The sequence below is a fragment of the Paroedura picta genome, chromosome 7, assembly GCF_049243985.1.
Source record: "Paroedura picta isolate Pp20150507F chromosome 7, Ppicta_v3.0, whole genome shotgun sequence".
NCBI classification, from domain to species: domain Eukaryota; kingdom Metazoa; phylum Chordata; class Lepidosauria; order Squamata; family Gekkonidae; genus Paroedura; species Paroedura picta.
The window spans coordinates 123,318,447-123,345,186 of NC_135375.1; the positions used below are offsets into that span (position 1 = coordinate 123,318,447).

At 49.5% G+C, this 26,740-nt stretch overlaps 1 protein-coding gene across 2 annotated transcripts in view; it reads right to left on the reverse strand.

The window, feature by feature from the left end:
* Window positions 1-266: 266 nt before the first annotated feature.
* The window catches only part of HGD (homogentisate 1,2-dioxygenase), a 29,480-nt gene continuing 3,006 nt past the window's right edge, over window positions 267-26,740 (reverse strand). For both annotated transcript variants that reach the window (XM_077346304.1, XM_077346303.1), the window contains 13 exons: window positions 23,742-23,813; window positions 20,898-20,986; window positions 17,182-17,287; window positions 16,098-16,157; window positions 14,204-14,295; window positions 12,981-13,015; window positions 10,241-10,320; window positions 9,330-9,429; window positions 7,615-7,739; window positions 4,336-4,440; window positions 3,281-3,407; window positions 1,863-2,044; window positions 267-505 (listed from right to left, as the gene is read on the reverse strand). In XM_077346304.1, coding sequence (XP_077202419.1) covers window positions 380-505; window positions 1,863-2,044; window positions 3,281-3,407; window positions 4,336-4,440; window positions 7,615-7,739; window positions 9,330-9,429; window positions 10,241-10,320; window positions 12,981-13,015; window positions 14,204-14,295; window positions 16,098-16,157; window positions 17,182-17,287; window positions 20,898-20,986; window positions 23,742-23,813 — 1,299 coding nt within the window. In that variant the 3' untranslated portion in view covers window positions 267-379. The remainder of the gene's footprint in view (window positions 506-1,862; window positions 2,045-3,280; window positions 3,408-4,335; window positions 4,441-7,614; window positions 7,740-9,329; window positions 9,430-10,240; window positions 10,321-12,980; window positions 13,016-14,203; window positions 14,296-16,097; window positions 16,158-17,181; window positions 17,288-20,897; window positions 20,987-23,741; window positions 23,814-26,740) is intronic.

The window sequence follows — 26,740 nt, forward strand, 5'->3', positions numbered from 1 at the left end:
GACAACAGCTGCAGGGGGGCCGACAGTGAAAAACATAGCGAGTTGCAACAGGCCCGTGTTACTTTGCATTTGAGAAATCCCCTCTCAAGAAAGGAAGGAAGGTGTTTGCCACCATTCCCTTATAGAGGCCTAGAGACGCTCGTTCCATTATCAGTGTCTCACCAGAGACAGCACATGGATAATACTCCGTCATATCAAGCAGAGGTCAGTTCTCCAGGTTAGAGGATTTCCACCCACTCTTATCTCAAAAGCTTGACTCGGAACAATTCAGGAGAGTGGTTTTATTTCTTTTCGGATTGGATGCTTTTGTGGCGCAGTGCTCGTTGCCTTTCTGGCCTGATGAAGAGGCAAAGTGTCATCTTTCTCCGCTCCGGGCAATTCACTTGTGCTTGGGATCGAAGTGGCTTTTGAGCGGTTCCCAGCACTTGTAGTACGTCTGATCCAGCCGGGTTTCTAGGCCCCATTTGGTGACGGCCAAGCCCAGGGAAGACTCAAACATGAAGGCCTGTGAGAACACAGCGGACGACACATGGAACGGAGAGTGAGACGCGCTCGCTTTGCGTTAGCTGCACCAATTATTCCAACAGCTGGTCATCGGGCAGATTCTGTCCTGCGTAGCTTAAGAGGAAAAGGATCCCAAGTGGTAGCAACTCCCCCAGAAGCATTTCTATGTGCTGAGAACAGGGTAGCCCATGTTAGTTGCGCTCACTGGCCTGGGAAGGCTTGTAGCTGGGAACTCCATCAGTGTGCATGTGCATGATTTTCCTGGGGAATTTAAGCTTGATCTCAGTAAGGAGTCCCTAACCTTTTTAAACCTGCAGGCCCCCTTGGAACTCTGACACAGCATGGTAGGCCACAGCCACAAAATGGCTTCTACTGGAGGTGGAGCCAGCCACGAAATGGTCTTGGCAGCTTAGCTTCAGTCCCACATGAAGATTCTTGCATTGTGGGGCAGCTGCTAGCAAAGCGACACTATAAAAACCACCTCTGTTTGCCTGTATGCTGAGCTGGACAGATGCAACTAACGTGAGACCTTGTCAGCTCCAGGAAGCTAAACCGAAATGCACTGAGGAGTATTTGGATGGGAGTCCACTAAGGAAGTCCAGGATTGGTACATAGAGGCAGACAATGGTGAAATATTTCTGTTGGTCTTTTGCCTGAAAACCCTATGGGAATCACCACGTCAGCTACGACTTCATATCACTGTCCTCTGGGGTCACCATAAGTCAACTATGATTTGACATCAATTTCCTTCAGGGTCACCACAAGTCAGCTAGGACTTAAGGTCACATTCCTCTGGGGTCACCAGAAGTCAACTATGATGACATCACTTTCCTCTTGAGTTACCACAGGTCAGCTAGGACTTGACGTCCCTTTCCTCTGGGGACGCCACAGGTCAGCTAGGACTTGATGGCCCTTTCCTCTGGGGACGCCACAGGTCAGCTAGGACTTGATGGCCCTTTCCTCTGGGGACGCCACAGGTCAGCTAGGACTTGATGGCCCTTTCCTCTGGGGACGCCACAGGTCAGCTAGGACTTGATGGCCCTTTCCCCTGGGGACGCCACAGGTCAGCTAGGACTTGATGGCCCTTTCCTCTGGGGACGCCACAGGTCAGCTAGGACTTGATGGCCCTTTCCCCTGGGGACGCCACAGGTCAGCTAGGACTTGACGGCCCTTTCCTCTGGGGACGCCACAGGTCAGCTAGGACTTGATATCCCTTTCCTCTGGGGACGCCACAGGTCAGCTAGGACTTGATGGCCCATTATTGAGAGACCAGCCCAGGTCAGCTACGATTTAACGTCCCTTTCCTCCAAACCCACCATAGACATGCTAGTCCTTCATTTGGGCTTTGAGGCTCTTACCATTGTGCCTTCGGCAACCCTCTCTGGCTGCAGTTTGGCCGTACTCGCTTTCTCGAAACACTCAGCGTCCGGTCCGTGGGGGGTCATCCTGCTGTGCAGGGTGGCCCCTCCAGGTAGAAATCCTTGTTCCTTGGCTTCGTAACTTCCTTTGATCAGGCCCATAAACTCACTCATGCAGTTCCCTGTGGAAATATGGACTGGAAACTTGGCAAAGATATTTGGAGAGTGGATAAGTTCAGTTGGAGAGGGTCAATGCTAGATTGGGGAATTCCTGGGGGTGGAGCCTGGGGAGGGCGAAGTTGGGTAAAGGGAGGAATTTCAACAAGGTACAAATATTTTTTATTGTACTTCTATTTCCTGCCTTTTCTCTTTAGACTCAGAGCGGAGTGCATCACACCATAACATATATAACAACAAACAGTAAAATACAGCTAGAAACTAGACTGGTTTGGTCATTAGTTGCCTGTTCTGTGAAATACTTTTGCAAGGAAGGGGAGAGGAGATGGAAGACACTTCCCAGTCCCAGATGATCAGTACTTGGGGCTTTAGCAGTGAGGCCAGTGTAATTCAGCTCTGTTTTACGAGTCCTGCAGGACCATTCATGGTGCCACAGGGCTCTGATTGCACTTGGGAGAGCGTTCCAACGGGCCAGGGTCCTGGTTCTAGCTGAGGCCAGTCTGATCTCTTTGGGGCTGTGACCCCTGAGCAGATTTTGCTGGCTTTATCTTAATGCTCTTTGGGGGTTGTACAGGGAGAGGGGGTGTTCAGGTATGATGGCAGTCCCACAGGTACAATGCCATAACGTCCAGCATCCAAAACCACCATTTTCTCCAGGGGAATCGATTGCTTGCTTTCTGGAGATAGTTGTAATCCTGGGTCGTTTTCAGGTGCTAACTGAAGGTCAGCAAACCAGGCTCTGGACTGAACATGTGGGAGCCTGCAGGGAACTCACCAGCAGGGGCATCTCTCACGTGGCAGGAATCTGCAGCCTCTGAGCCTCAGAGGGAAGTGGAAGGAGGGGGGGGGTCATCAGGGGTGAGGGAAGGAAGGCGATTGGCTGGCCGCTGGACAGACAGGCAAGCTGGTTGGAGGAGGGCGGGACTCGGGGGCAGGACAGCTGCCCTGAGTGGGTATTAAGCACTGAATGGCACTTAAGCCATGAGACATGCTCCTCCTCCAAGCCTTTACCAGAAATATATAGGGGAACAGATCATTATTAATGGATCCCTTATGCTTAGTAAGGTCTGCCCATTCTAGATTTACAGGAGACTTCTTCCGTTCAATCAGATCTCGGCCAGGCCCTAGCAGTGGCCCAAGGTGACTCCTGTAGCTTCAGATTCTTGTGGAGATCTGAAATCCTTGCCTGGGTGTTTAGGGGAAGTTTCCCCACTGCGCGGCGGAGTTAGCAACTCACGTACGGTGGTAGTAAGGTGGGCGGAAGGTATTGGTGGCCACTCCCCAGCGGGGTGGGAAGATAACAAAATCAGCAATTGCCACTCCGGGAGAAGTTGACTTTGCGGTCAAGACCGTGAAGATGGAAGGATCCTTCAATTAAAGGAGAAAGGTTGAATGATATTGAAACAACTGAGTGTGATCTTGAAAGTTCAGCTATGTTTTGTGATGTTTTAAATAGTCACTGATTTCGGTGAGGGCTGCGATTACGCAGAGGTAGGGATCTCAGGGAGAAAAGCTGTCGCTCAGAGGTCCCCGATGTGGTGTCCTTTAGCCCAGGGGTAGTCAACCTGTGGTCCTCCAGGTGTTCATGGACTACAAACGCTGGCAGGGGCTCATGGGAATTGTAGTCCATGAACAGCTGGGGGACCACAGGTTGACTAGCCCTGCCTTAGCCCCTTTCCTGGCACCTGCTTTTTGCCCAGCAGGGCTTCTGATTGGCCACTGGAAATCTTTTTCTAAAAGCTGCTTTTGGCAGTAGCCACCACCACAAATTGATCTTCTCTGTGTCCCAAGAGGTAAGCTCCAATCAAGCAAGAACATATTTTTAACAGTATGTTTGTTTCAAAAGTCACCTTGTTAAAGAGTGCTTCTACCCAAAAGGTTGAAGAGTTAGTACTATGGTTGACCTCAGTCCTCGACACCTTGTCATTGGCTCCGCCTCTTTCGGTCGCCATGTTTGTGAGCGGCTCCCCCACATAAGAGAAGCCATGTTGGACCGGGCCAATGGCCCATCCATTCCAACACTCTGTGTCACAACATGGTGGCTAAACTCATGTGCCATCAGGAGGTCCACTAGCCGGGCAACATCTTGAGCCAGAATTCCAGTGGTGTCCTCAGGTTCAAAAACCTGGGTGTGGGGGGATGATCCCTGCTTTAGCTATAAGTGCCATTAGGGTTCCTCCCATGCTGAGGGTCACCTTTGTTTTTGGTTGCAGGAAGGAAGGAGCCACCTCTGTACCCCCTCCCCCACCAGCCCAGAGCTGGGTTCTAATCCTACACAAGAAGGCCCGGAACTTACTGCGTGATCAAAAGCTGTAGCGTTGATGACCATGAAATTGCTGAGATCATACTTGTACGGTGTGTAATTCCCATGCCAGGCTACGACGTTGAATGGAGAAAATGCCTGTTAAGAAGAAGCAGAGCACAAGTCTCTGTGAGAAGAGTCTGAGACAATAACGGAGGGAAGAGAACATCCGTTCGTTCATTGATGACATTGATTAGCTGCCTCTCTTCCTGGCAGAGCTCCAGGCAGCTTACCAACATAGATGAAACACATTCCTGTGTGTTTGTAATACACTGAGCTCCAAAGCCCAATTTTAACATCACAGGCCTGCGAAGAATCGAACCAGAGGCAGTTCTAAATAAAGTGACCTGCCTGCTAAAAATTAAGAAAAACAAGGGCTGCTTCCTCGGGAGGAGATTCCGTAACTGGGGGCTGTCCTGGAAAGGATCTCTCACAGATACTTGCCAAACAAGTATCTAATTGGGGGGAGGGGGGCTCTCAGGAGGGCAGCTTGAGGCAATCTTAATTCCCCAGGCAGGAACGGATGGGAGGAGATGGTCCTTCAAACACCCGGGTCCCAAGCCCTGCATCTAAACCCTGTTGTCACGTACTTTCGCCATTTGTCTTTATTTTACCCGGCTTTCATCTGTCACCTTTGCATCTGCCTAAATCCCTTTTTGACCTCTTGTTGTTCATGGTCTTAGATGTGAAAGTAGCTAGTCTAGGGCCCCTGGGATTCTGGCTCTCGGGTCAGTTAATGTTATGAGAAGTCTGGGAACACGCTCTCTCTTCTTCCCGGCCCTGAGTAGTGAAGGCGCCAGCTGAGACCAGCTTTCGCTTTTGGCGCAACGTGGGGCGTCTGAACCATTCCCCACACAAACAGGTGATCATGGGAGCAGTGGGGACCAAGACTGATAAAGGGTGACCATTCCCAGGGGGGTCAGTCTTAGCAAGAACTTAGAGATATTCACATTGTTGTTTCTCCAATAAAGAGATATTCGTCAACAAATTGGGTGAACTCACACCTGTATGGCACAGGCCAGACAGAAATTCTTTTCTTACAGTTACTAAGATGAGACAAGTGTATGTTTGACCTAATCTTAACCAGCCAGTGTAGCACAGAAGAAGAAGACCTGTTTTGCTTTTTTTTGGTATCCCGCCCTTTGCTACCCGAAGGAACTGCTCACAGCTCAGAACAGCTTCCAACTGGCTCCCCTTCCGCTCCCAATGCTCTTCTGCTTAACACGTGAGAATTCACTTTGAACAAGAGCCGGACAACCCTGGTAGCGGCGGCCTTTGAACACTATTTCCCAGTGGGGGCTCCAGATCAGACATTCTTATATGTACAGTACGTAACAGTGGGAGCTTCACTTTCCATATTTTTTTACCACCCAGCAAAACCTATTAAATATTTCTATACTGTACAAGTGCATTTAAACATATGTGACCTGCCCCCACCCCAAAAATGGCCATTGATGGGCCTGGAGGGGATGTCCACAGCTCTGCTTCCCACCCCAAATTCTGCAAGATTGTGCCATTTCTGGGGTTAGAAGAAGAAGAAGAAGAAGAAGAAGAAGAAGAAGAAGAAGAGTTGGTTCTTATATGCCGCTTTTCCCTACCCGAAGGAGGCTCAAAGCGGCTTACAGTCGCCTTCCCATTCCTCACACCACAACAGACACCCTGTGAGGTAGGTGAGGCTGAGAGAGCCCTGATATCACTGCTCGGTCAGAACAGTTTTATCAGTGCCGTGGCGAGCCCAAGGTCACCCAGCTGGTTGCATGTGGGGGAGTGCAGAATCGAACCCGGCATGCCAGATTAGAAGTCCACGCTCCTAACCACTACACCAAACTGGCTCTCATTTACTTGAAGCCTGAAGAATGTTCAGCCTGAAGAAACTGGCTCTCAGTTACTTGAAGCCTGAAGAATGTTTCAGGGGTAAGAAAGTTGAGAAGGGCTACACGACCCCAAGCTGTCTCTCATGCCAAGCTGGCTCTCAGGGGCTACCAGGGGTAGTTTGAGGGCCGCAGTTTGACTACCCCTGGGCTACTCAGATTAGGATTTGGAAGGCCCTAGTTCAAATCCTTATTCTGCCATGGCTGCTTGCTGGGTGAGACAACCAAGGTGGGACATGCTAAAGGTTTATAAAATTCTGCATGGGGTAGAGAGAGTGGCCCCCTCAAAAAACATTTCTCTTTCTCCCCAAACACTAGAACTTGTGAGCATCCAATGATGCTAGTGGGCAGTAAGTTCAAGATGGATAAAGGGAAATACTTCTTTACACAAAGGGTGATTCCAATGTGGGACTCACTGCCAGAGGCTGTAGCGATGGCCACAGGAGAAGTCTCTTGATGGCTACTAGCCATGGGTGACTGAGGGGAACCTCCACATCCAGAGGCACTAAACCTCAGTCTCAGAGCCAGGAGACAACATGAGGGAAAGGCCTGGCTTCTATGCCTTGTTGTTGGCCCTCCAGCAGAACTGGTTGGCCCCTGTGTGAGGCAGGTTGGTGGACTAGATTACGGGTAGTCAACCTGTGGTCCTCCAGATGTCCATGGACTACAATTCCCATGAACCCCTGCTAGCATTTGCCAACAAAATTCATTCCAACATAACCTCTTCTGAGTCTGAGCTCATTTCAGTAGCCTCATGGACGTCCATGGAAAATCTGTTTCTACTTAAAAGCAACAGACGGGGCAAGAGGAGGGAAATGTTGCAAGGTCTGAAATAAAGGGGAATCAAACCGGAGCAGATGGGGGCCATTCCCAGCTGTTGAGAGGGGGAGGGGATGGGATGAGTTTTCCCACAATGCATTTGGTATCCAAGTTCCAAAACAGCTCTAGGCCCCCCCCCCCACATCTTTTCGTGAGCAGGGCCCAATCCATGTACGTTGGATAATGCCCTTGCAGTGGGCTTTTGCAGTTGAAATTTTCCTGTGCAAACAGTACTCTGCTCCTAGAGTGCATCAGAAGTGCATTATCCATTGTGTGCGGAATGGGTGCGGCATTCCATTGGACAGATCTTTTGCCGTGGGAACTCTTGTTCTGCTTCAAATTGGCGTGCCAAGAGCTTGAGGCTGCCTATCCCGGCACAGGAAGGGAAGAGCCATTGACCTTCTTTAGCACAGTTTTCAACATTGGGCGCTGCTGAGCGATTCAGAGCTCCTTTCCCTCATACCCTTCATTCCGTAAACCAGGGGTAGTCAAACTGCAGCCCTCCAGACGTCCATGGACGACAATTCCCATGAGAATTCCCAGACTACCCCTGCCGTAAACAGATGGCTTTCAATTTCCCAACCTGTTGGGCTGCAAAGAGCTTCCCCTGGTACTTGTTGATCACCGTGTATCCTTCAGCGACTCGGCGGTCTTCATAGCAGGCGACAGGCACCAGGAAATCTCGGGGGTTGGCCAGACCGTTCGCTCCTAGGAGAGAAAGCAGCAGGCCTTTGTCATCGCTTCTGTACACGACTGGCGGATTTGGGTTTAGGTCGGCCCTTGACTAGTCCCCAACATTTTCAAGCCTGCGGGCACCTTTGTGTTTCTTTGCGGTGGGGGCAGTCACAAAAATGGCTACCACAAAAGAGCTCCGGAACCCAAAGCTGGAGCAGACAATATATATATATAAATAAAATACAGGAACATATATAAATAAAATACAAATATTTATTGGGTTGAAATGTGTTTGGTCTATGGCGGGGGGGGGGGAACTGTGACTCTCTAGATGTCCATGGACTACAATTCCCATGATCCCCTGCCAGTGTGTTGGCAGGGGCTCATGGTAGTTGTAGTCCACGGGCACCTGGAGAGCCACAGTTTGGCTACCCCTGGTCTATGGGTATACCATGTGCAACCATTGAGACTGTGCATGGAATACTACACAGACTGTGTCTCATGTTTGAATGTTTTTAATTTTCTTAATGAGCACAGAATAATAAATATTTTAATTTTTACATATATCTAATAAGTTGTCCCATTACTTGGGCCGAAGCATTTTATGAGAGAAGGTATATTAACACATATCATACTGTGGTCCTTGCTATGAATATCAGTAGTTTGTAGCCATTGGAATGGATCACAGTTTTGCTTCTGAATTTATATTTTCATGAGTTTTCACTTGACAGAAGAAGCAGAGCTGGGGTTTTGTACCACACTTCTTACTACCTGAAGGAGTCTCAGATAAGCTTACAATCCCCTCCCCTTCCTCTCCTCACAACAGACACCCCTTGAGGAAGGTGAGGCCGAGAGAGCCCTGAGAGAACTGAGACTGGTCCAAGGTCAGCCAGCTGGCTGCATCTGGAGAAGTGGGGACTCAAACCCAGTTCTCTAGATTAGAAGCTGCCGTTCTTACTCCCAAAGAACAAGAGTCCAGGAGCACCTTAAAGACTAACAGCATTTGTGGCAGGGATGGAGCTTTCCTGGGTCACACTCTCTTCTTCAGGTACCGCATGTGACTCATGAAAGCTCCTGCCAAAAGCTCCTCCCCTGCCACTTGTTAGCCTATAAGGTGCTCCTGCACCTGTGCTCTTTCCTACTGCTACAGACTGACTAACATAATTACCTGCCTTGGTCTATACCCGATGTGTGAAAGTACTGTCTTTTACCTATCCGCACCTTAACCTTACCAGCTGTGGCTGAATCCCAAAATGGTGTGGAATAGCAACAAAGAGAGCCAGCTTGGTGTAATGGTTAAGAGCCGGGGTTCCTACTCTGGAGAGCTGGCTTTGATTCCCCACTCCTCCACATACAACCCTCTGGGTGACCTTGGGCAAGTCACAGTCCTGTTAAGAGCTGTTCTGGCAGAGCAGTCCTGTCAGGGCTCTCTCAGCCCCACCTCCCTCACAAGGTGGGCAGAGGAAGGGAAGGCAATTCTAAGTCACTTCGAGCCTCCTCCTGGTAGGAAAAAACATGGTGTAAAAACCACCTTCTTAAACACACACGGAGAGGGATTTAGGTTCCTAAGTCTTGGTCTTCTTTGAAGCCTTCCATTAAGAGGCCTTAGTAGCAAATCTTTACCGATCGGTCCAAGGTCTGGCAGCTCGAAATGCACTCCGTAGACCTCCAGGATGTAGCCCCGAGTTTCCCCAAAGACTTCCACGCTGAAACGCATCCCTTGCTGGGAGACAGAACACAAAGACAGGTGTTAAGGGCCTGCTTAAGCGGTTGATGACTGGTTGACTCCAGAGCAGGCATGACCTTGGATCTGCCTGACCCAGAATCAGACCATTTGGGTTCATCAAGGTAAGTGTTTACTCAAACTGGCAGCAGCTCTCTTGGGTCTCAGGCACAGATCTTTCCCATCATCTCCTACCTGGTCCTTTCAAGTGGAGAAGCTGGGGATTGAACCTGAGACCTTCTGCGTGCCAAGTGGATGCTCTATCACTGAGTCACGGGCCCTCCCCATAACCTCTGGTCCACCAAGGGCAGTGGTTTTGCCTTAGACCAGCCTTTCTCCACTTTTTTACCATTGAGAAACCCCTGAAACATTCTTCAGGCTTCGAGAATCCCCAGAAATGGTGCGATCCTGCAGAATATGGTTGGGAAGCGGAGCTGAGGACAGGCCCACCTGGGGCCCCTCCCTTTCCCACCCCCTCCAGGCCCATCATTGGCCATTGGGGTGGTCAACCTGGCCATATATGGTCAGATCACCCACCTGCCACCTCGAAATCTGTTGAGCCACTAACTGTCTTAGATAATAGTGACCTTGGTGGGCCAATGGGCTGATTCAGAATAAGCCAGCTTTCTGTCTGTCTGTCTGTCTGTCTGTCTGTGGGGCTCCAGAAACAGAGATAAGACATTCTAGCAATAAATCATAAAAATGGAGGAAAACATTCTTTGGATCATCACCCCCCCCCCCAAACCCCCGCAATATGTCACCAGGCCCAAATCCTGTTTTGTTCAGGAGAACAAGGCCACCTGTGGCTCACCTGTATGACACAGATCTCATTGGGCTCCACCAACAACTTGCCAAATTCTGTTGTGATGAGGAGCTTGCCTTGCTGTGGAACTGGAGAAAGGAAGCAGAAAGGGTACCTTGAAGCACGTTCTGCACCCCAAACTGAGGCTTAGATCAGTGGCCTGTATCGCTGCCATTCCCTTCGGCCTTGGAGAAGCCTTCTCCCAACTTAGGTTGCTCTGAGAGGGAGGTTTCTCAGGTCAGGAAAATAAGCAAGATGAACTAGGGGAGGAAGCTTGATGACAAATCTGGGCTTCAGAACGTAAGGAGAGCCCTACTGGATCAGACCAGTGGTTTATCTAGCCCAGCATCCTGTCTCGTACAATGGCCAACCGGTTCCTCTGGACAGTCAACAACAGGGCACAGAGGCTGAGACTTTCCCCTGAGAAAGCCACCAGAAGAACCCTGCTGGATGAGACCAATGGTCCAGCATCCCATCTCACAGTGGCCAACCAGTTCCCGTGGATTTCCAGCAGCAGGGCACAGAGGTCAAGACCTTCCCCTGATAACATAAGAAGAGCCCTACTGGATCAGACCAGTGGTCTATCTAGCCCAGCATCCTGTCTCATACAATGGCCAACCAGTTCCTCTGGACAGCCAACGACAGGGCACAGAGGCTGAGGTCTTCATGAGAACATCAAAAGTGCCCTGCTGCATGAGATCAGTGGTCCATCTAGTCCGGCATCCTGGTGCTGGTATTCAGAGGTCCACTGCCTCCCTGTACTCACTGTACCTAGTAGCCTCTGATAAACTTCTCTTCCATGACTCGCCTCTACATAATGTGCACAGGAGCTATGGATTTCAACCAGTTGCTCAGTAATATTATCAATGAAAAAAATGCAACTTTTCCAGTATTATCTGCTGTGAGATTCCCGGCCATTGACCTTGGGGATGGAGAAATAGTGTGTTGCTACTTTGCAAAGATAGTGCTGCAAACTTAAGTGCAGAAGTGGACCTAGTCCACAGAATCTGAGGGCCACCGGCAGCCATGTTCTTCTGTTTTTCTGGACAACCAGATTCTTTAAAATCATTTTATTTGGTTACTTTATATATTTATAGCCTGCATTCTGAGCTCTTCTGTTCTTGAGGTGGCTTTCAATGTAGAATCAACAAAATGACAACTATGATGGAACTAAAACTTCAGGGCTGAGGATTGTAAAGCGGAATTCTTAGAAGTAATGAATTAGCCGAGAAGCAGAATAATGAAAATGACAGAAAAGGACATGGACTCATTTAAAATGGTCATTAAGGAACCGTAAGCAGCAAAGGACAAAAAGCAAACCAGCCCTGCCGTGGCAGCACAGAAAGCTCTTTCCTGGAAGCTAAAACCTCACCAGGCTTCATGCCCACTTTATGGGTGGTGGCGATGGGGAGGTCCTCTCATTTGGGTGCCACAACAGAGAAGGCCCCGTCCCACCTTCAGGAGGTGGCAGGACATGGGACAGACAGTCAAGAAGCAAAGGGAAAACTCCCAGAGGTACAGGTGTTGGTGCTGTAGCTGATTCATACTCGGCACACCGGGTAGCAGAAAGGACAGGGATTTCATTTTGTTCAAAATGTCTTCCTATGAGTACGCAGCTCTCGGGAATGTCTTGGGTTGCCGGGATCCACTGAGAACAGTCACAGCTCCAGAGCCCCTGAGGTTCAAAAGGGACTGAGAAACTCACAGAGCTCATAGAACAGGCCCTGCTAGAATTGGACGGACTTGAAACTAAATATTGTTTCATCTGCTGACATGTGAGATAACCAGGAATGACTTTGCAGAACCAAAAGAATGTTTTCTTATCATGGGTACATTTTTGTGTCCGTCACCTAGGCTTGCCAGCTCCGGGTTGGCAAATACCTGAAGACTTTTTGGGTGGAACCTGTTGGAGTAGGCAATGTCTGGTGTACAAAGTTAACCAGGAAGAGGAAGACCCTGATGGGGGCAGCAAGAAGGCTGTTAGATAGATCAGAGAGTTCAGGACCTTTCTATCTTTTAAGTGTGCCTTTTGTCTGTCCCTAGATTGCTACTCTTAGGGCAATTTCCTCTTTCTTCCCGGATGCTTCTCAGTCTGCCTTCTTCTCTTGAGCCAGCTAGATGTAGGAGCTCTATCCTCCGCCTCACCTTTCCTATCCGGAATGTCCTTCCGTAAATAAAACTTTCCTTTCTAAGCTAAACAGCGTCTGCATATCAATGAAATAACCTTGCTATGCTAACAGAACCAAGAGTGTGTGGGATTTCGGGTGGGGAGGGGACCTTGGTGGGGCAGAATGGTATCCCCCCAAGCAGCCATCCTCTCCAGAGGAACTGATTTCCTTGAGAGGAGCTGGAATTCTAGGGATCCCCAGGTCCTCCCTGGAGGCTGGCCTCCCTAATCGCCCGAGTCCACCATGCTGTGGGACCATCCAGACTGGGCCCTCATAGCATTTTTAAAAGGCCGTGGTGGTCCCAGGATGGACATCAAGCTCCCACCCCCTCATGTCAAGCCGGGTCCTAATGCGGAAGCTGAGGCATGGAACGGATACATGAGGTGATCGGCCTCTGCAGGATCCTTCCCAAGAGTGTTGCTCCGGCCTGGGCAGCCTTTGGTTCTTTCGCACCCGACTCCATCCTTGTCGTGAACCTCCGAGACTCCTCCAACCCACCCACCGGTTAATATCTCACATCAGGTAGAAATCCTGGCCCCCAAAATATCAGGAGTGTCTCAACAATCCAGGCCACCACTCACCGATCAGAAAATCCCCGTCCGAGTTGTAGAAGCACCTGTGGAGAGAGAAGAGCCCTTGACTGGGGAGGCGCACAAAGGGAGATTTTGCTGGGGGAGCTAAGAATGCCCTGCAGTGTTCCACATGCCACAGGTGTGCAAGCCACCGTCTTTGAAACGAGGCAGAGGGGTTTCCACACTGTCTTTTTAAACGAGGGGGAGGAGTTTCCACATCATGGGAGCACACAGCTGGAAAGAAATGCCACCCTATAAACCAGGGTAGTCAAACTGCGGCCCTCCAGATGTCCATGGACTACAATTCCCAGGAGCCCCTGCCAGCATTCGCTGGCAGGGGCTCCTGGGAATTGTAGTCCATGGACATCTGGAGGGCCGCAGTTTGACTACCCCTGAAACAGTGACTGGAGAGGTCCCCAGTTCCAATCTCACTTGGGTCACACCTTTGGTAAGTGGCTTTAGGGAAGCCTGAGCAACCCTCTTCCCAGGGTGAGGAGGACAATCCTGGCTTACCCTTCAAGAGGGTTCTTATCAGGATCACAGCATAATGCCCATGAAGTGCTTTCCACTCTCCACAAACACTGAGTAGCTGGGTGTATTCTCCACAGGGTTACCCAGACTGGATAATCCCCGGAGTTTGGGGGGAACGTTTTTTGAAGGGGATTCAGAGGACCGTTAACCCTCCGAAGCAGCCATTTCCTTGTAGTTTGGAGACCAGTTGTAATTAGGGATGCCAGCCTCCAGGTGGGACCTGGGGATTTCCTGGCGTGGTGGCTCATCTGCAGATTACAGAGATCAGTTCCCCTAGAGAAAAAGGCCGCTTGGGAGGGTGGACTCCATAGAATTATACTCCACTGAGGTCCCTCCCTGGTCCAAACCTTGCTCACTCCCAGCTCCATCCCCAAAGCCTCCTGGCCTTTCCCAACCCAGACCAGGCCAACTAGTTGTAATGCTTGAAGATCTCCATGCCCAACCTGGAAATCTGGCAACCACAATCCTCAAAACGACTTCAGAGACATTCCAAAAACCCCTGGCTGGCTGAGGATATGAGAGAGAGCAGAAGGGGAAGGGGGAAGGGACGGTGACTAGATATCTGTCCTGTCCCAGTGGCCAAACGAGAGCTCTCCTGTTTTTGTTGAGACCAGCATGCCTCACCAGTTGACCCTCTGGCGTTTCAAACAGTGCTTTGAAAGGGGTGTGAAACCTTGCTTGTACATACATGACTCACTGACCTGTTGACCATGGACATGTTACAGGTGAAGACGTGGACTGCCAGCCCATTCCTAGACTTTGGCTCTCCAGCCCCACACAAAGTATGCAGCCCCTGTGGAAAGAAACACCCCAAACTGGAGCCAAGAGCCAATGCTGAGATCCCGTAAAGTGCTCAGAGAGAATCGCTTTGCTGCCGTTTTCTTTTAAAATGACTCCACACCTTTGGAAGCCCCCCCCTCCCCCGAGTCAGTACAGGCAGACCAAAGCAGCTTACAAACACCTTTCCTTTCCTCTCCCCAGAATATGTGTGAGAGGTGGGGGTGAGAGAGCTCTGACAGAACTACTCTGTGAGAACAGCTCTAAGAGAACTGTGACTAGCTCAAGGTCACCCAGCTGGCTCCATGTGCAGGAGTGGGGAATCTTAACCATGACACCACGCTGGCTACACCACGCTGGCTCTGAGGTTGGGATAATGGCCAATGTATCTTGTTCCTCTAAATATTTTTTTCTTGGCTAATGTTATCCGGTGGGATCCTCCCTCTTCCCCCACCCTGCCCATTTTCACCCAGTTCCCTTCTCTACTACAGCATCTGACCTATGGCTTCTTGTTCTGTTGGTCTTGGCATGCCCTCTTAATTGACTAAAAGGAGTCTTGCCCTTCGTTACTCTCTTCCACCGGCAGAAAAACTGGCCAGTCTATTGACAGGGAAATACAGAAATGTATAGACTCCACTCTTCCTATGTGATTATTTTAGGGCATGTGGGTGCCCTCCGTACCTGGCCATGCAAGGAAAATAGTTTTACCACACGTCAGCAACACGTCCGGTCATGTTGGAAGGGAGGCATTAGGGAGAAAGTTATCTTTCTCATAGATTACGTCATATTATTCAAAAGTTACTTTACATTAAAGTAGGATCTCTCAACCAGGGTTTCACGAAACCCTTGTGTTTCTTGAAGGCCCTGGAAGGGTTTCCTTAATGGGCGGGAATTAATTTTTTATATATTTATATTAAACATTTATCGGGAGACGTGACCGTATATGATCAACCCCCTTCTCCCAAAATTCCAAAAAGGAAGGTTCCCTTATCATGTGGTTTCTCCCTGCAGTAGGGATCCCCTACCTTTTTGAGCCTGCAAACCCCTTTGTCATTTTGACACAGGCTGGCAGCCACATCCACAAAATGGCTGCCTCGGGAGGGGGAGCCAGTCACAAAATGGCTGCCTTGGGAGGTGGAGCCAGCCACAAAATGGCTGCCGCTGCTTCCCTTCAATCACACAGTGAAGATATTTGGCAGCTGCTGCCAAAGCTATTTTAAAAAAATAAAATCTGCACCACCAATGGCCAGTCCGCCTTACTTACTAAGTAAGACAAAAGGCTGACTTGATCCCACCCACTTTGGGCACCAGGAAAGGTGTTGGCGGGTGCCATCGGCCCCCATGTGTGGATCCCTGTTTCACAGGTAGCCAGACTCTTACATGCTCATGTGCTCATTGCCTTAAGCAAGTTGTGAGCTTAAGGACCCATCTACAGCCACCTGCCAGCTCCTCCTTTGGGAGCCAGCCTGGAGCCTCAGGGTATCTTTCCCCCTCTGTATCGTTCAGATGGAGACTAGAATCGGGGAGCTCAGTCTGAGGCATGCGTGGTTCAGGTCTCCATGTGGGTGGGAAGTCCCATCAAACCGCTTCTGATTTATGGCGACCCTTTTAAGGAATTCCCAGACATCCCCTTGTTAATATTGCCCTATTTGTCATATGCCTCAATGCTCGTAGCTAGGCAATTGCTGAAAGATCACACTCTTGGATTTAGCATGTTGTTTGGGGCCAGCCTCCTTTGGAGGGCTATAAAACGGTTTCCTTTGTCCGAAGGATGATCCCACGGAGAACTCTCGGGTGTGTTTCTGGTGGTCAACTCACTGTCACGAAGTCCAGCTTTCTCTGGGAGCCTGTAGGGATCTCGAAGGGCTTCCATCGCAGCTGGAATTAAGCAGATAACAATCGATTACACTGCCATGGGAGACCATCTACTGGGTTCCCCTCATTCATATCTAGAACAACTCCTTCACAGCCTCTGCCGGAGAATTACCTACAAGATGCGTGCTATTTACTCTGTTGAAAGCTTTCAGAATTTTAATGTAGAGACCTGACTTGATTTTAATCTTTTTGTATATACACTTTTTGCTTTTTTGTATCTGTCGGTCAATGACTGCATAAATGATTATATGGAATCCCAATCTGGACAGAAGGTATTTGTAGGACAGAAGGAAACAAAAAGGGCACAGAAGACATTTGTCCCTCCAAGGCTGGTTTTGATAGTAATCTGCTATCCCTGCCAGTAGGCATAGTTAGGATTTTTTAATCTCATGCTGGATGCTAATTATCAGAATTACCCACCTCTATGCCTATCTCCTTGCTCCAGTCAAGCAGATTATATTTTGTATTATACCTCTGCGTCCTGACTGGGGAACACCCCCCACACCGTCTCGATATAAGGTAGGGCTGCCAGGTTGGAAGCTTCAGGGGCAGGGCCACGGGGTGGCATGGCATCGGGTACACCACTGTGGTAAAACCACAGAGTTTCCAGCAATTCCTAGAGCTATCTAAGGTTTTCTCCAGAGATCTACAGAGACGAGTGTCTCCTTGGAAGGCCGTGTAGAGAGAGTGAGATGACAAAGAGAGAAAGGAGGAGTCAGAGGGCATCTCCCAAGTTAAAGAGATACATCCCATTCAAGGAGATAACACCTGCACCCAATGGGAGTGATCTTCTTGCTTGGATCAATAAATGAAACCTTTGCTTAATTAAAGAGTTTGCTTTTTGACCTAATGAAGATCCTCACAGCTGTGTCACTCACCCCCACAGACTTTGCATTCTTCTCCAGAGGGGCCTCCGAAGGGTCTCTTCTGGCTTTGCTAAGCATGGGCCTCCCCACAAAGGCAGCTCCCAGGTTTCATTTCCAACTTTCTGCATCCCTCGCGGTGTCCTCTCATCAGGTCTGCTTACCTGGTTGGGTTCCGGTTCCACCTCGTCCCAGTTATGCGTCAGGAAGCCCTGGTCCAGAGGCTGAAAGGGCTTGTGGCAAACGGAGGGCAGGATCCGATACAGCCAGCTGTGGAGGTGAAGACAAGCAGCGACTGAGAGAGAGAGATAGATCTTGCATTGGTGGTGGGCTCCAAACTACATACACACTCCTTGGCTCTTGCAGAGTGTTCTGTGCAACACCCAGGGAGCGAGTGTGGCTCAGAGCAGAACATCTGTCCAGCATGCAGAAGATCCCATCTCCAGCTAAAAGGACTTGGGAGTAAGTGATGGGAAAGAACTCCAACTAAGACCCAGCGGACAGCGTTGCCAGGCATGATGGTGGGGCTAGGCATGATGAATTTTGTAACAGCCTGAAGAAGTTCTGGTGGACTCAAAAGCTTGCAGATGGTTTTGTGATGCTTTGATTGGTCATAAATGGTATTGTCCTGACCTGGATTGCCCCACCTGGCCTGATTGTGTCCAGTTTCAGAAGGGTAGTTCCTGACCCGCAAATTTTGTCTTCTTTGAGGTTGTTTTATTTCTTTATGCTCCCGGATCTCCCTGAGTTGTGGCACTGAGTTGTGGCACCTCCAGAGCCCCTCCCATCTCCCCCTTACATTTCAAAGGCCCTTTCTGCTCTACTCTCTTATCTCCTTGCCCCAAGGCTGGCCTGGCAAAGCAGTCTAAACACCAGATGGCTGGCTGAGCTGCTTTGGCACCTTCGAGATCAGAGAACACTACTGCCCTTTTCCTGTGTGAATCAAGGTTCCTGTCAAATGCCATTCTATGCCCCTCTTTCTGGGCCCAGGTATATATTCTATGCAATCCCCCTCCTCGGTGTCTCTGTTAAGATTCCTGCCTAAGAGCTTATGTGATGTGTTGATCCTTGTTCTGATTCTACAGATAAAGACTTTTGCTTAAAGCTTCATCCTGAAACCCGAGAGTGATGTCTGTCAAGCGAATCTGCTGGGTCACAACCACCTGGTTCTTGACAGGTTGATCCTGGTTAATACTTAGATAGGAGATCAGTAAGGGAGCCCAGGGTTGCCCCGCAGAGGCAGGCAATGCCAAACTGCCTCTGCTCATCTCTTGCCTCAAGCTGGTTGGCTCAGGCTAGCCTGAACTCATCAGATCACAGAAACAAATGTTTTGCAGGCTTTGAGATAACCCCAAAGTGGTCAGCTGGCCACACCCCTGGAAGTGACATGTTATCGGAAGTGAAACCATCCAGATATTCCAGGCCCCATCCCCCCCCCCACTCTCTCTCTTTCTTGAGCCACAAACAGCAGCAAAAGACCCAAGCAACCCCAAGAGGACTCTCCTCGCTGGACTCCAGCTGCCACCAACAGGTCAACTGCATGAGAAGAGTCTTGGCCAATAAAGTTTTGTTTGGTTGGGCCCTACTCCACCCCCTCCATGACCATCATTGGCAATTTTGAGAGGGGGGGTAGACCTGCCCAAATAAGGAGAACATTACCCCAGCTAAAATTAAAAACTTTATATCCATCCATCCATCCATCCATCCATCCATCCATCCATCCATCCATCCATCCATCCATCCATCCATCCATCCATCCATCCATCCATCTATCTATCTATCTATCTATCTATCTATCTGCTCTAACCGGTGTATCTCCAGTGGAACTCTTGGGTTACATGTAATCCTGGTTGGAAAACACTGCTCTAGGTTGTGCACACTTCCTCTCCTGAGCTAACTCGATGGCACTTTCTGATTACCTTGATAAATGCAGCAGCTCAAAGTTCCCTGGATCTTCTGCAGAGAAGTTCTCTCAACCAAATCCACACTTAAATATTAAGAAGCCTCTTCAGATGGGGAGGGCTGTCCGTAGGTGGAATCTGCTGCCTTGGAGGGTGGTGGAGTCTCCTTTGCTCGAAGTTTTTAGGAGGAGACTGTATGAGCCCCTGTCAGAAGCCCCCAAGAAGGCGGGGGGCTGGAGTGGGTGGCCCTCTGGGGTATCTGTGTGATTCTAATTCTGAAATCCTCTGGCTTCTCTTTCTTCAATATATTGGCCATCAAGCCAACTTTAGAATGTGCCTTGCTTTTTGTTTAATCTATACAGCAGGGGAGGCCAGCAACTAGCACGAACCCTGATCTTGTGGGGGAAATGCCAGCTCGCCCATCTTAATGAGTTTGGGCTGCTTCCTCCGGGCATTCGGCCACTTCCCTGCTGCTGCCTTTAAAAATCTGTGCCACCTGTGGATGTAGCTGCGTCTTCGGTTCCTACTGAGAAGGCCGAAGAACCGTGACAAGAGAGGAGATGAAGCTTAGCCAGGGTTACCGCAGGACCTGGATAATGAAAACGGCTTCTTGGCAGCTGGGGGAAGGCAAGAGATTTCTCCTCTAAAGAGCCAGGGACATTTCCGACCCAGGCGGTGATTTTCTACGCCAGGAGTAGTCAAACTGCGGCCCTCCAGATGTCCATGGACTACAATTCCCAGGAGCCCCTGCCAGCAAATGCTGGCAGGGGCTCCTGGGAATTGTAGTCCATGGACATCTGGAGGGCCGCAGTTTGACTACCCCTGTTCTACGCAAAGGGAGAAAGGAGGTTCTTTGCATGCCGGCCAGTGTCTTCCAGGGCACCTTGGCACGGGCAGGAACGGGGACAAGATATCCAAGTGCCTCTTTGGCAAGAAGGAAATTGGAAACAGGGTTTGTGTTGCAAGGGCACCTCAAACCCCCGCCCTGGTATTTCACTGAAGGCTTGAGAAGTAGAGCAGGGAACAGGGGGTTGAGAAATTTGGGGCGATTTGGAGGATGGGGCCTGTGGAGGCTGGAGTTTGAGGACCTCAGGGTCCAACCTTGGAAGCGGCCCTTTTCTCCAGAGGAACTGATCTCTGCCTGGGGGGTTTGTAATTCTGGGAGGCCCCACCTGGAGGTTGGCAACTGTAGTTACGAGGGACAAACGGCCTCTTTCTTCAGAAGAAATTGCCGATCTTTTTGAGAGGGCTCTGAGAGAACTGGGTGTAAACTGCACGGAGCTTTTATTCCAGCCCCAGGTCGATTCAGTCCCTGCCCTCTACACAGAATGCGATTTCCGTTTGGATTTGGGGCGATTTAAATTTTCCTTCTGCAGCAAGAAGGATTGATCCGGAGTGACCCTACCTTTATTGTGCAATATCTCAGACTGCTTTTAATCCTCAATATCCATTTGGGAAAGAAAGCTCCGTGGCAGAGAACCTCTGATAGGCTACACCTGGTCATGTGACACGCTTGCCTTAAAGGAGAAGCCCCTAACTTCTCTCAACTTCTGTCAGTCCTGGATTTTTCCTCCCTCCTCTGCCTTTTTCGATCTTCTCCCCCCCCCCCAAGAAAAGAAAGAGGCTCCCTGCTTGTCTCCTCTCCCCCCCCCCCTTCAAGAAAAGAAAGAAAGAGGCTTGGCTCCCCCCCCCTTCTGAACTATCCTAACTACGTCCAGAACACTTTCCTGTTTCAATGGGGAGGGGGGGGGGAGAGCAAGACCCGAGTTCAAAGCGATCTGAATTCAACAGGATTGACAATGGAATAAAGAAAGTAAGTGCAGGCTCTGCCCTGATCTATGAGAACAGCTCTAAGAGAACTGTGACTAGACCAAGGTCACCCAGCTAGCTGCAGGTGGAGGAGGGAGAATCATACACCATTTTACCACCGCTTCCCTTTGTGCCCTCCCTCAACGTGAGGCTTCCCCCCATTACAATACCTTCTCTTGTTGGTGGCGCGTGGGCAGGTAAATGCGGAGCCCGAAAGCTGCTCAGCGTACAGACCATACGGGCACACCTGGGGGTTATTCTGAAGCAAAGCACATCATGGGTTATATAAATCGAAACCTTGATCATACAGTCTCTCTAAGAGGCATAAGAGATGCCAGGGATTGTCCTGGTTCACAGGGTCTCTTTGGGTAGAGTTAACCACTTTGAAGAACAAAAATGAGGACCCGTTTCTTGACTCCTTCAAATAAGTGATTGCCAGGAGAAATCTCCTTTTAAAGACCCCTCCTATTGAGGCTGTAGATGTTCTGGCTGACTGGGAATATTCCTAACCTGCCAACCCTGAAAGAGGACATTTGCATCACTTATAAAAGTGCTGGGGGGTTTATACCTCGCTTTTCACTACCTGAAGAAATCCCAAAGCGGCTTACAAACAACTTTCCCTTCCGATCCCCACAATGGATGCCCTATGAGGGAGTTTGGGCTGAGAAAGTTCTGGGAGAACTGCTCTAGGAGAACAGCTCTAGGCGAACTGAGACTAGTCCAAGGTCACCCAGCTGGCTACTTGTGGAGCAGCGGGGAGTCAAACCTGGTTCTCCAGATTAGTGTCTGCTGCTGTTTAACCACACTGGCTCTCAGAGAGTTACAGTCAGAGACAAGACTACAGTATCAGAAAGGGCTCCTTTTCCTGCAGTGAGACTGGGTCGCACAGATGAAATGTCTAAGAACAGACCAAGGACAAAACGAGATTCCTTCCTAGCTCGGGAGGGCTGGACCGTTACTTGCCCTGTAACTTCATACACAGACTTGGGCTCGTTCCAGACACGTTGGATCCTGCACTCTCAATGTGCTTTTGCAGATGGATTTTCCTGCTGTGCAAAACAGGAAAACTTACTTCTAAAGTGCATGGAAAGTGTGGAATTAAACATGTGCGGAATGAAACTTCGTTTCTAACTGCATATTGCACAATGTGCATATTAGAGTCCTAGCACAGGTTTTTAAGGACAAGAAGCTTTGCGGGGGGAAGGTTTGGACTGGAAAACCTATTTGGTAGCAGGACAAGTGGGGGACTTCACATCAACAGAGCCCTGCTAGACAGAGAGTGAGCGCGCGTGTAAGGCATGGCCCACTCGGTAGATGTCTCTGCTTCCCCAGCAATTGATGTCCAGTGGCATACTTGTTATGTCTGTGGGCATTTGGACACAGATGCAAATGAGGGCTCTTGGCTAGCCAAGGAACTAACCAATCAAAGAACCTGATCACTCTGCCAGAGCCAATCGGATTGCTCTGCTTAGAGCCAATCAGAGGCAGCAGCTGGCTGCCTGAAAGGTATAAAAGCGCATGAGTTTGCCTGTTTTTCTCTGTTTGGTAGCTGTAGTCTGTTGCTGGAGTTGCTAAATAAAAAGAGCTGTTCTGAAGACTTGAAGTCTGTGATCACTGAACCCGCAGACTTAATAATACTACCTCTGAACATGGAGGTTCCATTCAGGACTCATGGAGTGCCAGGTTTGGGTTAGGGTTTGGGGAGGGGAGGGGCTTCAGTGGAGTATCTCTTCCACATATAATATTTCTGGCAAGGCCTTGGAGGAGGAGCGTGTCTCATGGCTTAAGTGCCACTCAGTGCTTAACACCCACTCAGGGGGCTGTCCCGCCCCTGAGGGTCTCCTCCTCCGACCAGCTTGCCTGTCTGTCCAGCACCCAGCCAATCGCCTTCTGTCCCCCAACCCTGACCACCCCCTCCTCCTTCCACTTCCTTCTGAGGCTCGGAGGCTTCAGATCCCTGCTGCGTGAGAGCTGCCCCTGCTGGTGAGTTCCCTGACAGCTCATTGCAGCCTTTCCAGGTTGTGGGGGGAGGGGGAGGCTGTCCACAGAGTTCTTCCAGCTACCCGCCCCCAATCTAGTGTCGGCTGTATTCCTGAACGCAATGGGCTTGGCCCCTAGTAATGCCATAAACAATATGAAAAAGGGTTTGCACTGAGATAGTCAAACACCAAAAGAAATGCCTATGCGCACAATGACTTGAAGTATAATAAATAATTTCTACAAAATTCCTTCAATTTATTGCCTGAATTAAAAAAAAATAAATCAAGACATTAACGTGACTTTTCTCGACTGATAATTCTTCAAGACATACAAAAACTTTAGAACACTTTTATATCGTGCCAATAGAGCATTAACAGCTAGATAATCACAGAAGCCCAGACTAAGCTGTGAATGGTAAGGATGCTTCTTATAAGAAAAATACTTTCTTTAGTAGAATCTCTTTTTCTTTGATATTTTTGCATGTTCTAATCGACCAATTTATTTTTTGTAGAAACCCCTTGTATGTTTTGGAAAGCCCCTCTTGGAGTATACGAAAAAACTTTCTTTTTCTGTGAGGGGTGCTTTGTTTAGCTGTTTTCAGTGCATATTTTTTGGATTTGCATGATGTAAGATATTGCGAAGGTTTTTGTACGTCTTGTAGAATTATCGGTTGAGAAAAGTCATATGGACAGGGACAATCCTTTTGATGTTCTGCAAACCCTTCAAGCAATAAATTGAAGGAAAAGACTCTGGACAACAATACTTGTAGAAATTGTTTATTAAACTTTACGCCATTCTTTGCAGAGGCATTTCTTTGGGTGTTTATATAATGCCATAAAGTCCACCCTCCACAACTCTAACCCTGAATGCTGGTGCCTGGTGGGCTGCAGAGGACATATCTGCAAAGGAAATGTCTGAAACGGGGGTCTCAGGCGTGCTGGGCCGAATCCTCCTGGCTGGAGCCATTCTGGAAGCCTGGCATGGCCGTCTCTCCCCAGCGCGGCAGCTGACCGTGTTCCCCGAAGCACTCGTACCTGGCCTTGTGGCAGAGCTCCAGGACAGCGGGGATCTTCAGAGCTGTACTCGTTCCCGAATCCTGACATGTACTGCAAAACAAAAGAACAAGGGAAACACGGGAGGTGAAGCTTTCCCCAAACGCTGTTCCTTTTTCTGTTTTTCTTTTCTTTCGCTGTCTGCCAGAACGATGTCCGGAAAGAACAGTCCAGTTGTTTAGGCAGACAAGCAACGTTTTTCATTGTACGATATTGTTTGTACATTTTTGAAACTGGTTGATCCTCCTCGTGCTTGAAGTTCAGGTTTTTCGTTTGTGGAATGCTGATCGTAGACAAGAGAAAAGTAGAGTATTTGAACGCAAAACCTTAAGAGGGAGTGGCAAGTCATACATATTTAAAATAATTAGGATCAATTCATATGTCTGAAGTGTGGAATTTGGCCTGTATTATCTGTTCATTCTGTTTATATACCGCCCCTCGCTGCATTAAGGCATTTATTTTCCTTAGTTCTTTGCCACCGAGGAAACTGAAAGTGAAAACTACTCGTATCCGGACATTGTTCTGGCAGACAATAAAAGCAAAGAGAAACTGAAGAAGGAACAGTGAAATAGTTTTCTTTCACTGAGAATCGAGTTATTTTGCCTTTGTTCAGGCTTCGGTGTGAATAGTTTGGCCTTTCCTGGACAGCTGTTTTGGGTTGGTGGATTTCTCCAAACAGGGGTGGCCCCACAACCAGTGCACCATGCGCTTTCCCATAAAGCAGACCTGCATAACCGCTAGGGTGAAAGTCCTCCCGTAGACGTTGCAAGCAACCTTGAGTAAGCTGTGAAATGTCAGTTAATCCAAACATGCTCAAGCACGGAGACTGCTGTTTTACTTTCACGGGGATTTTACCTCCCCTTGTATTTTTTTGTAGAGCTCAGATTCTTTCCTGCAGAGTTAGGGGGTCTCCCGAGTTTGCAGAGCCCACAGTTTAGTGCAAGCGTGGCCTTAATCTGTGGGTTCACATATCCACAGACAGGAGCATGCTTGAGAAGTAGGGATATAGACACTGATATGTTCCAGCTGGGTTCCTTTGGCAGCAACACGGATGCTGGGAATAGGGAATGTGTAAAGCATCCCCAGGAAGGCGACTGCAGGAGGCGGAGCTTGCCCCAAAGTGGCCGCTGCAGCTGTCCTTCAGTCACACCACGAGGACCCTTGAGATGTGCTGGTGGCAGTTGCCAAAGCAATGTTGTTGAAAATCTGCACAAGCCAGCAACTCTCCAGTGGCCAATCAGAATCCTTGCTGGGCCCCAGCCCCACCTGGCCCCATCCACTTTCTAGAAAGGGTCGGTGGGCAGACAGAAAGATGCCCGTGGATGCCATGGCTCCCTGGGCACCATGTTGGCGATCCCTGCAGTAGACTGCCTGGCATTGTACTTGCCATGGTCCTTCCCCTCCCCAAACGCCACCTTCTCCAGGCTCCACCCCCAAACCTCCAGGCATTTCTCTGCCCCCAAAGACTTTAGTGGGAATGGATTTTGCCGCTCTGCAGATGCAGGGCAGGTGGAGAATGACGCATTGTTTGTCCAGTGACTTGGAGGGGGGAGGGGAGGCGACCGTGCAGGTTCCCTGCTGCAATCCGGGACTAGCGGAAAAAGCCCAGCAGCTCTGGTGCCAGAGTGCAATTTGGTTTTCCCCTCTACGAATGCTTTGGATCCAAGGTCATTGTGTGTTGTTCTCTGAAGGCCAGATGACTCAGCAGCATACAACCCCTGCCCCCCCCCGCACCATCCCACTTATTGTTCTAAAAGGCCCAGAATAGTTGGCATAATATTTCCCCCCTCCGGTTCTGGCCTCTCTGCGAGTCAAGGCTGCTCCTTTTTGATTGGAGGGTGGCCATGTAATTCAAAAAGAAATGTGGAAAGGCGCTTGGCTCAGGATGCCAGCCTCCAGGTGGGGCCTGGAGATCCCATGGAATTACAGCTTATCCCCTGATGACAGAAAGTAGTCACCCTGGAGAACGTGGCTCCTTTAGAGCAGGGGTAGTCAACCTGTGGTCCTCCAGATGTTCATGGACTACAATTCCCATGAGCCCCTGCCAGCGTGCTGGCAGGGGCTCATGGGAATTGTAGTCCATGAACATCTGGAGGACCACAGGTTGACTACCCCTGCTTTAGAGGGTGGACTGTAGCATTTGACATTGTAGGGTCAAATGCAGCCAGGCCCAGCCAGCCACCAGAACCAGCTCTTGGACTTCGAGTCCAACCATCCTCTTGGACTGCTTGCAGAACAGGCCCTTTCAGGATGTCTGAGTGACACCATGGATGGCTAGTGGGGGCCAGTGGTGCTCTATGGATTGATGAAAGGGATTCTGGGATAAGTTTTCATGGGTCTCAGGTCAGCTCAACAGAAGCCTGCCAGTTACTCCCCGGAAACCTGGGCCTATTCTGCACACAAGAGATAATGCACTTTCAATGCACTTTAGAAGTAGATTTTCCTGTTCCGCACAGGAAAATCCAGCTGCCAAAGCACATTGAAAGTGCATCATCCTATGTGTGCAGAATGGGCCCTGTTTCATTTTCTATAGCTGCCAAATCTGGGTGGGGAAATGTCTGGAGATTTGGGGGGTGGACTCTGGGTTTGGGAAGAGAAGGGATGTCAGTAGGGCATAATCCCATAAACCAGAATGGCCCAAATGTGGCTCTCCAGTTCTCCATGGACTACAATTCCCATGAGCCCCTGCCAACACATGCTGCTGTAGAGCTTCCCTCTTTGAAGCTGCCATTTTCTCCATGGGAGCAAACAAGCAAAGTAGCTAACAATCACTTTCTCTTCCTCTCCCAGCAGATGCCCTGTGAGATACGTGGGGCTGAGAGAGCTCTGAGAGAACTGTGACTGACCCAGGGTCACCCAGCTGGCTGCATATGGAGAAACCCAGTTCTCCAGAGTAGAGTCTGCTATGCTCTTAACTATACCGGTCTCATCTGGAGGTTAGGAAGTCTAATCCAGCCGTATGTCTGTGCGCAAACCTATCC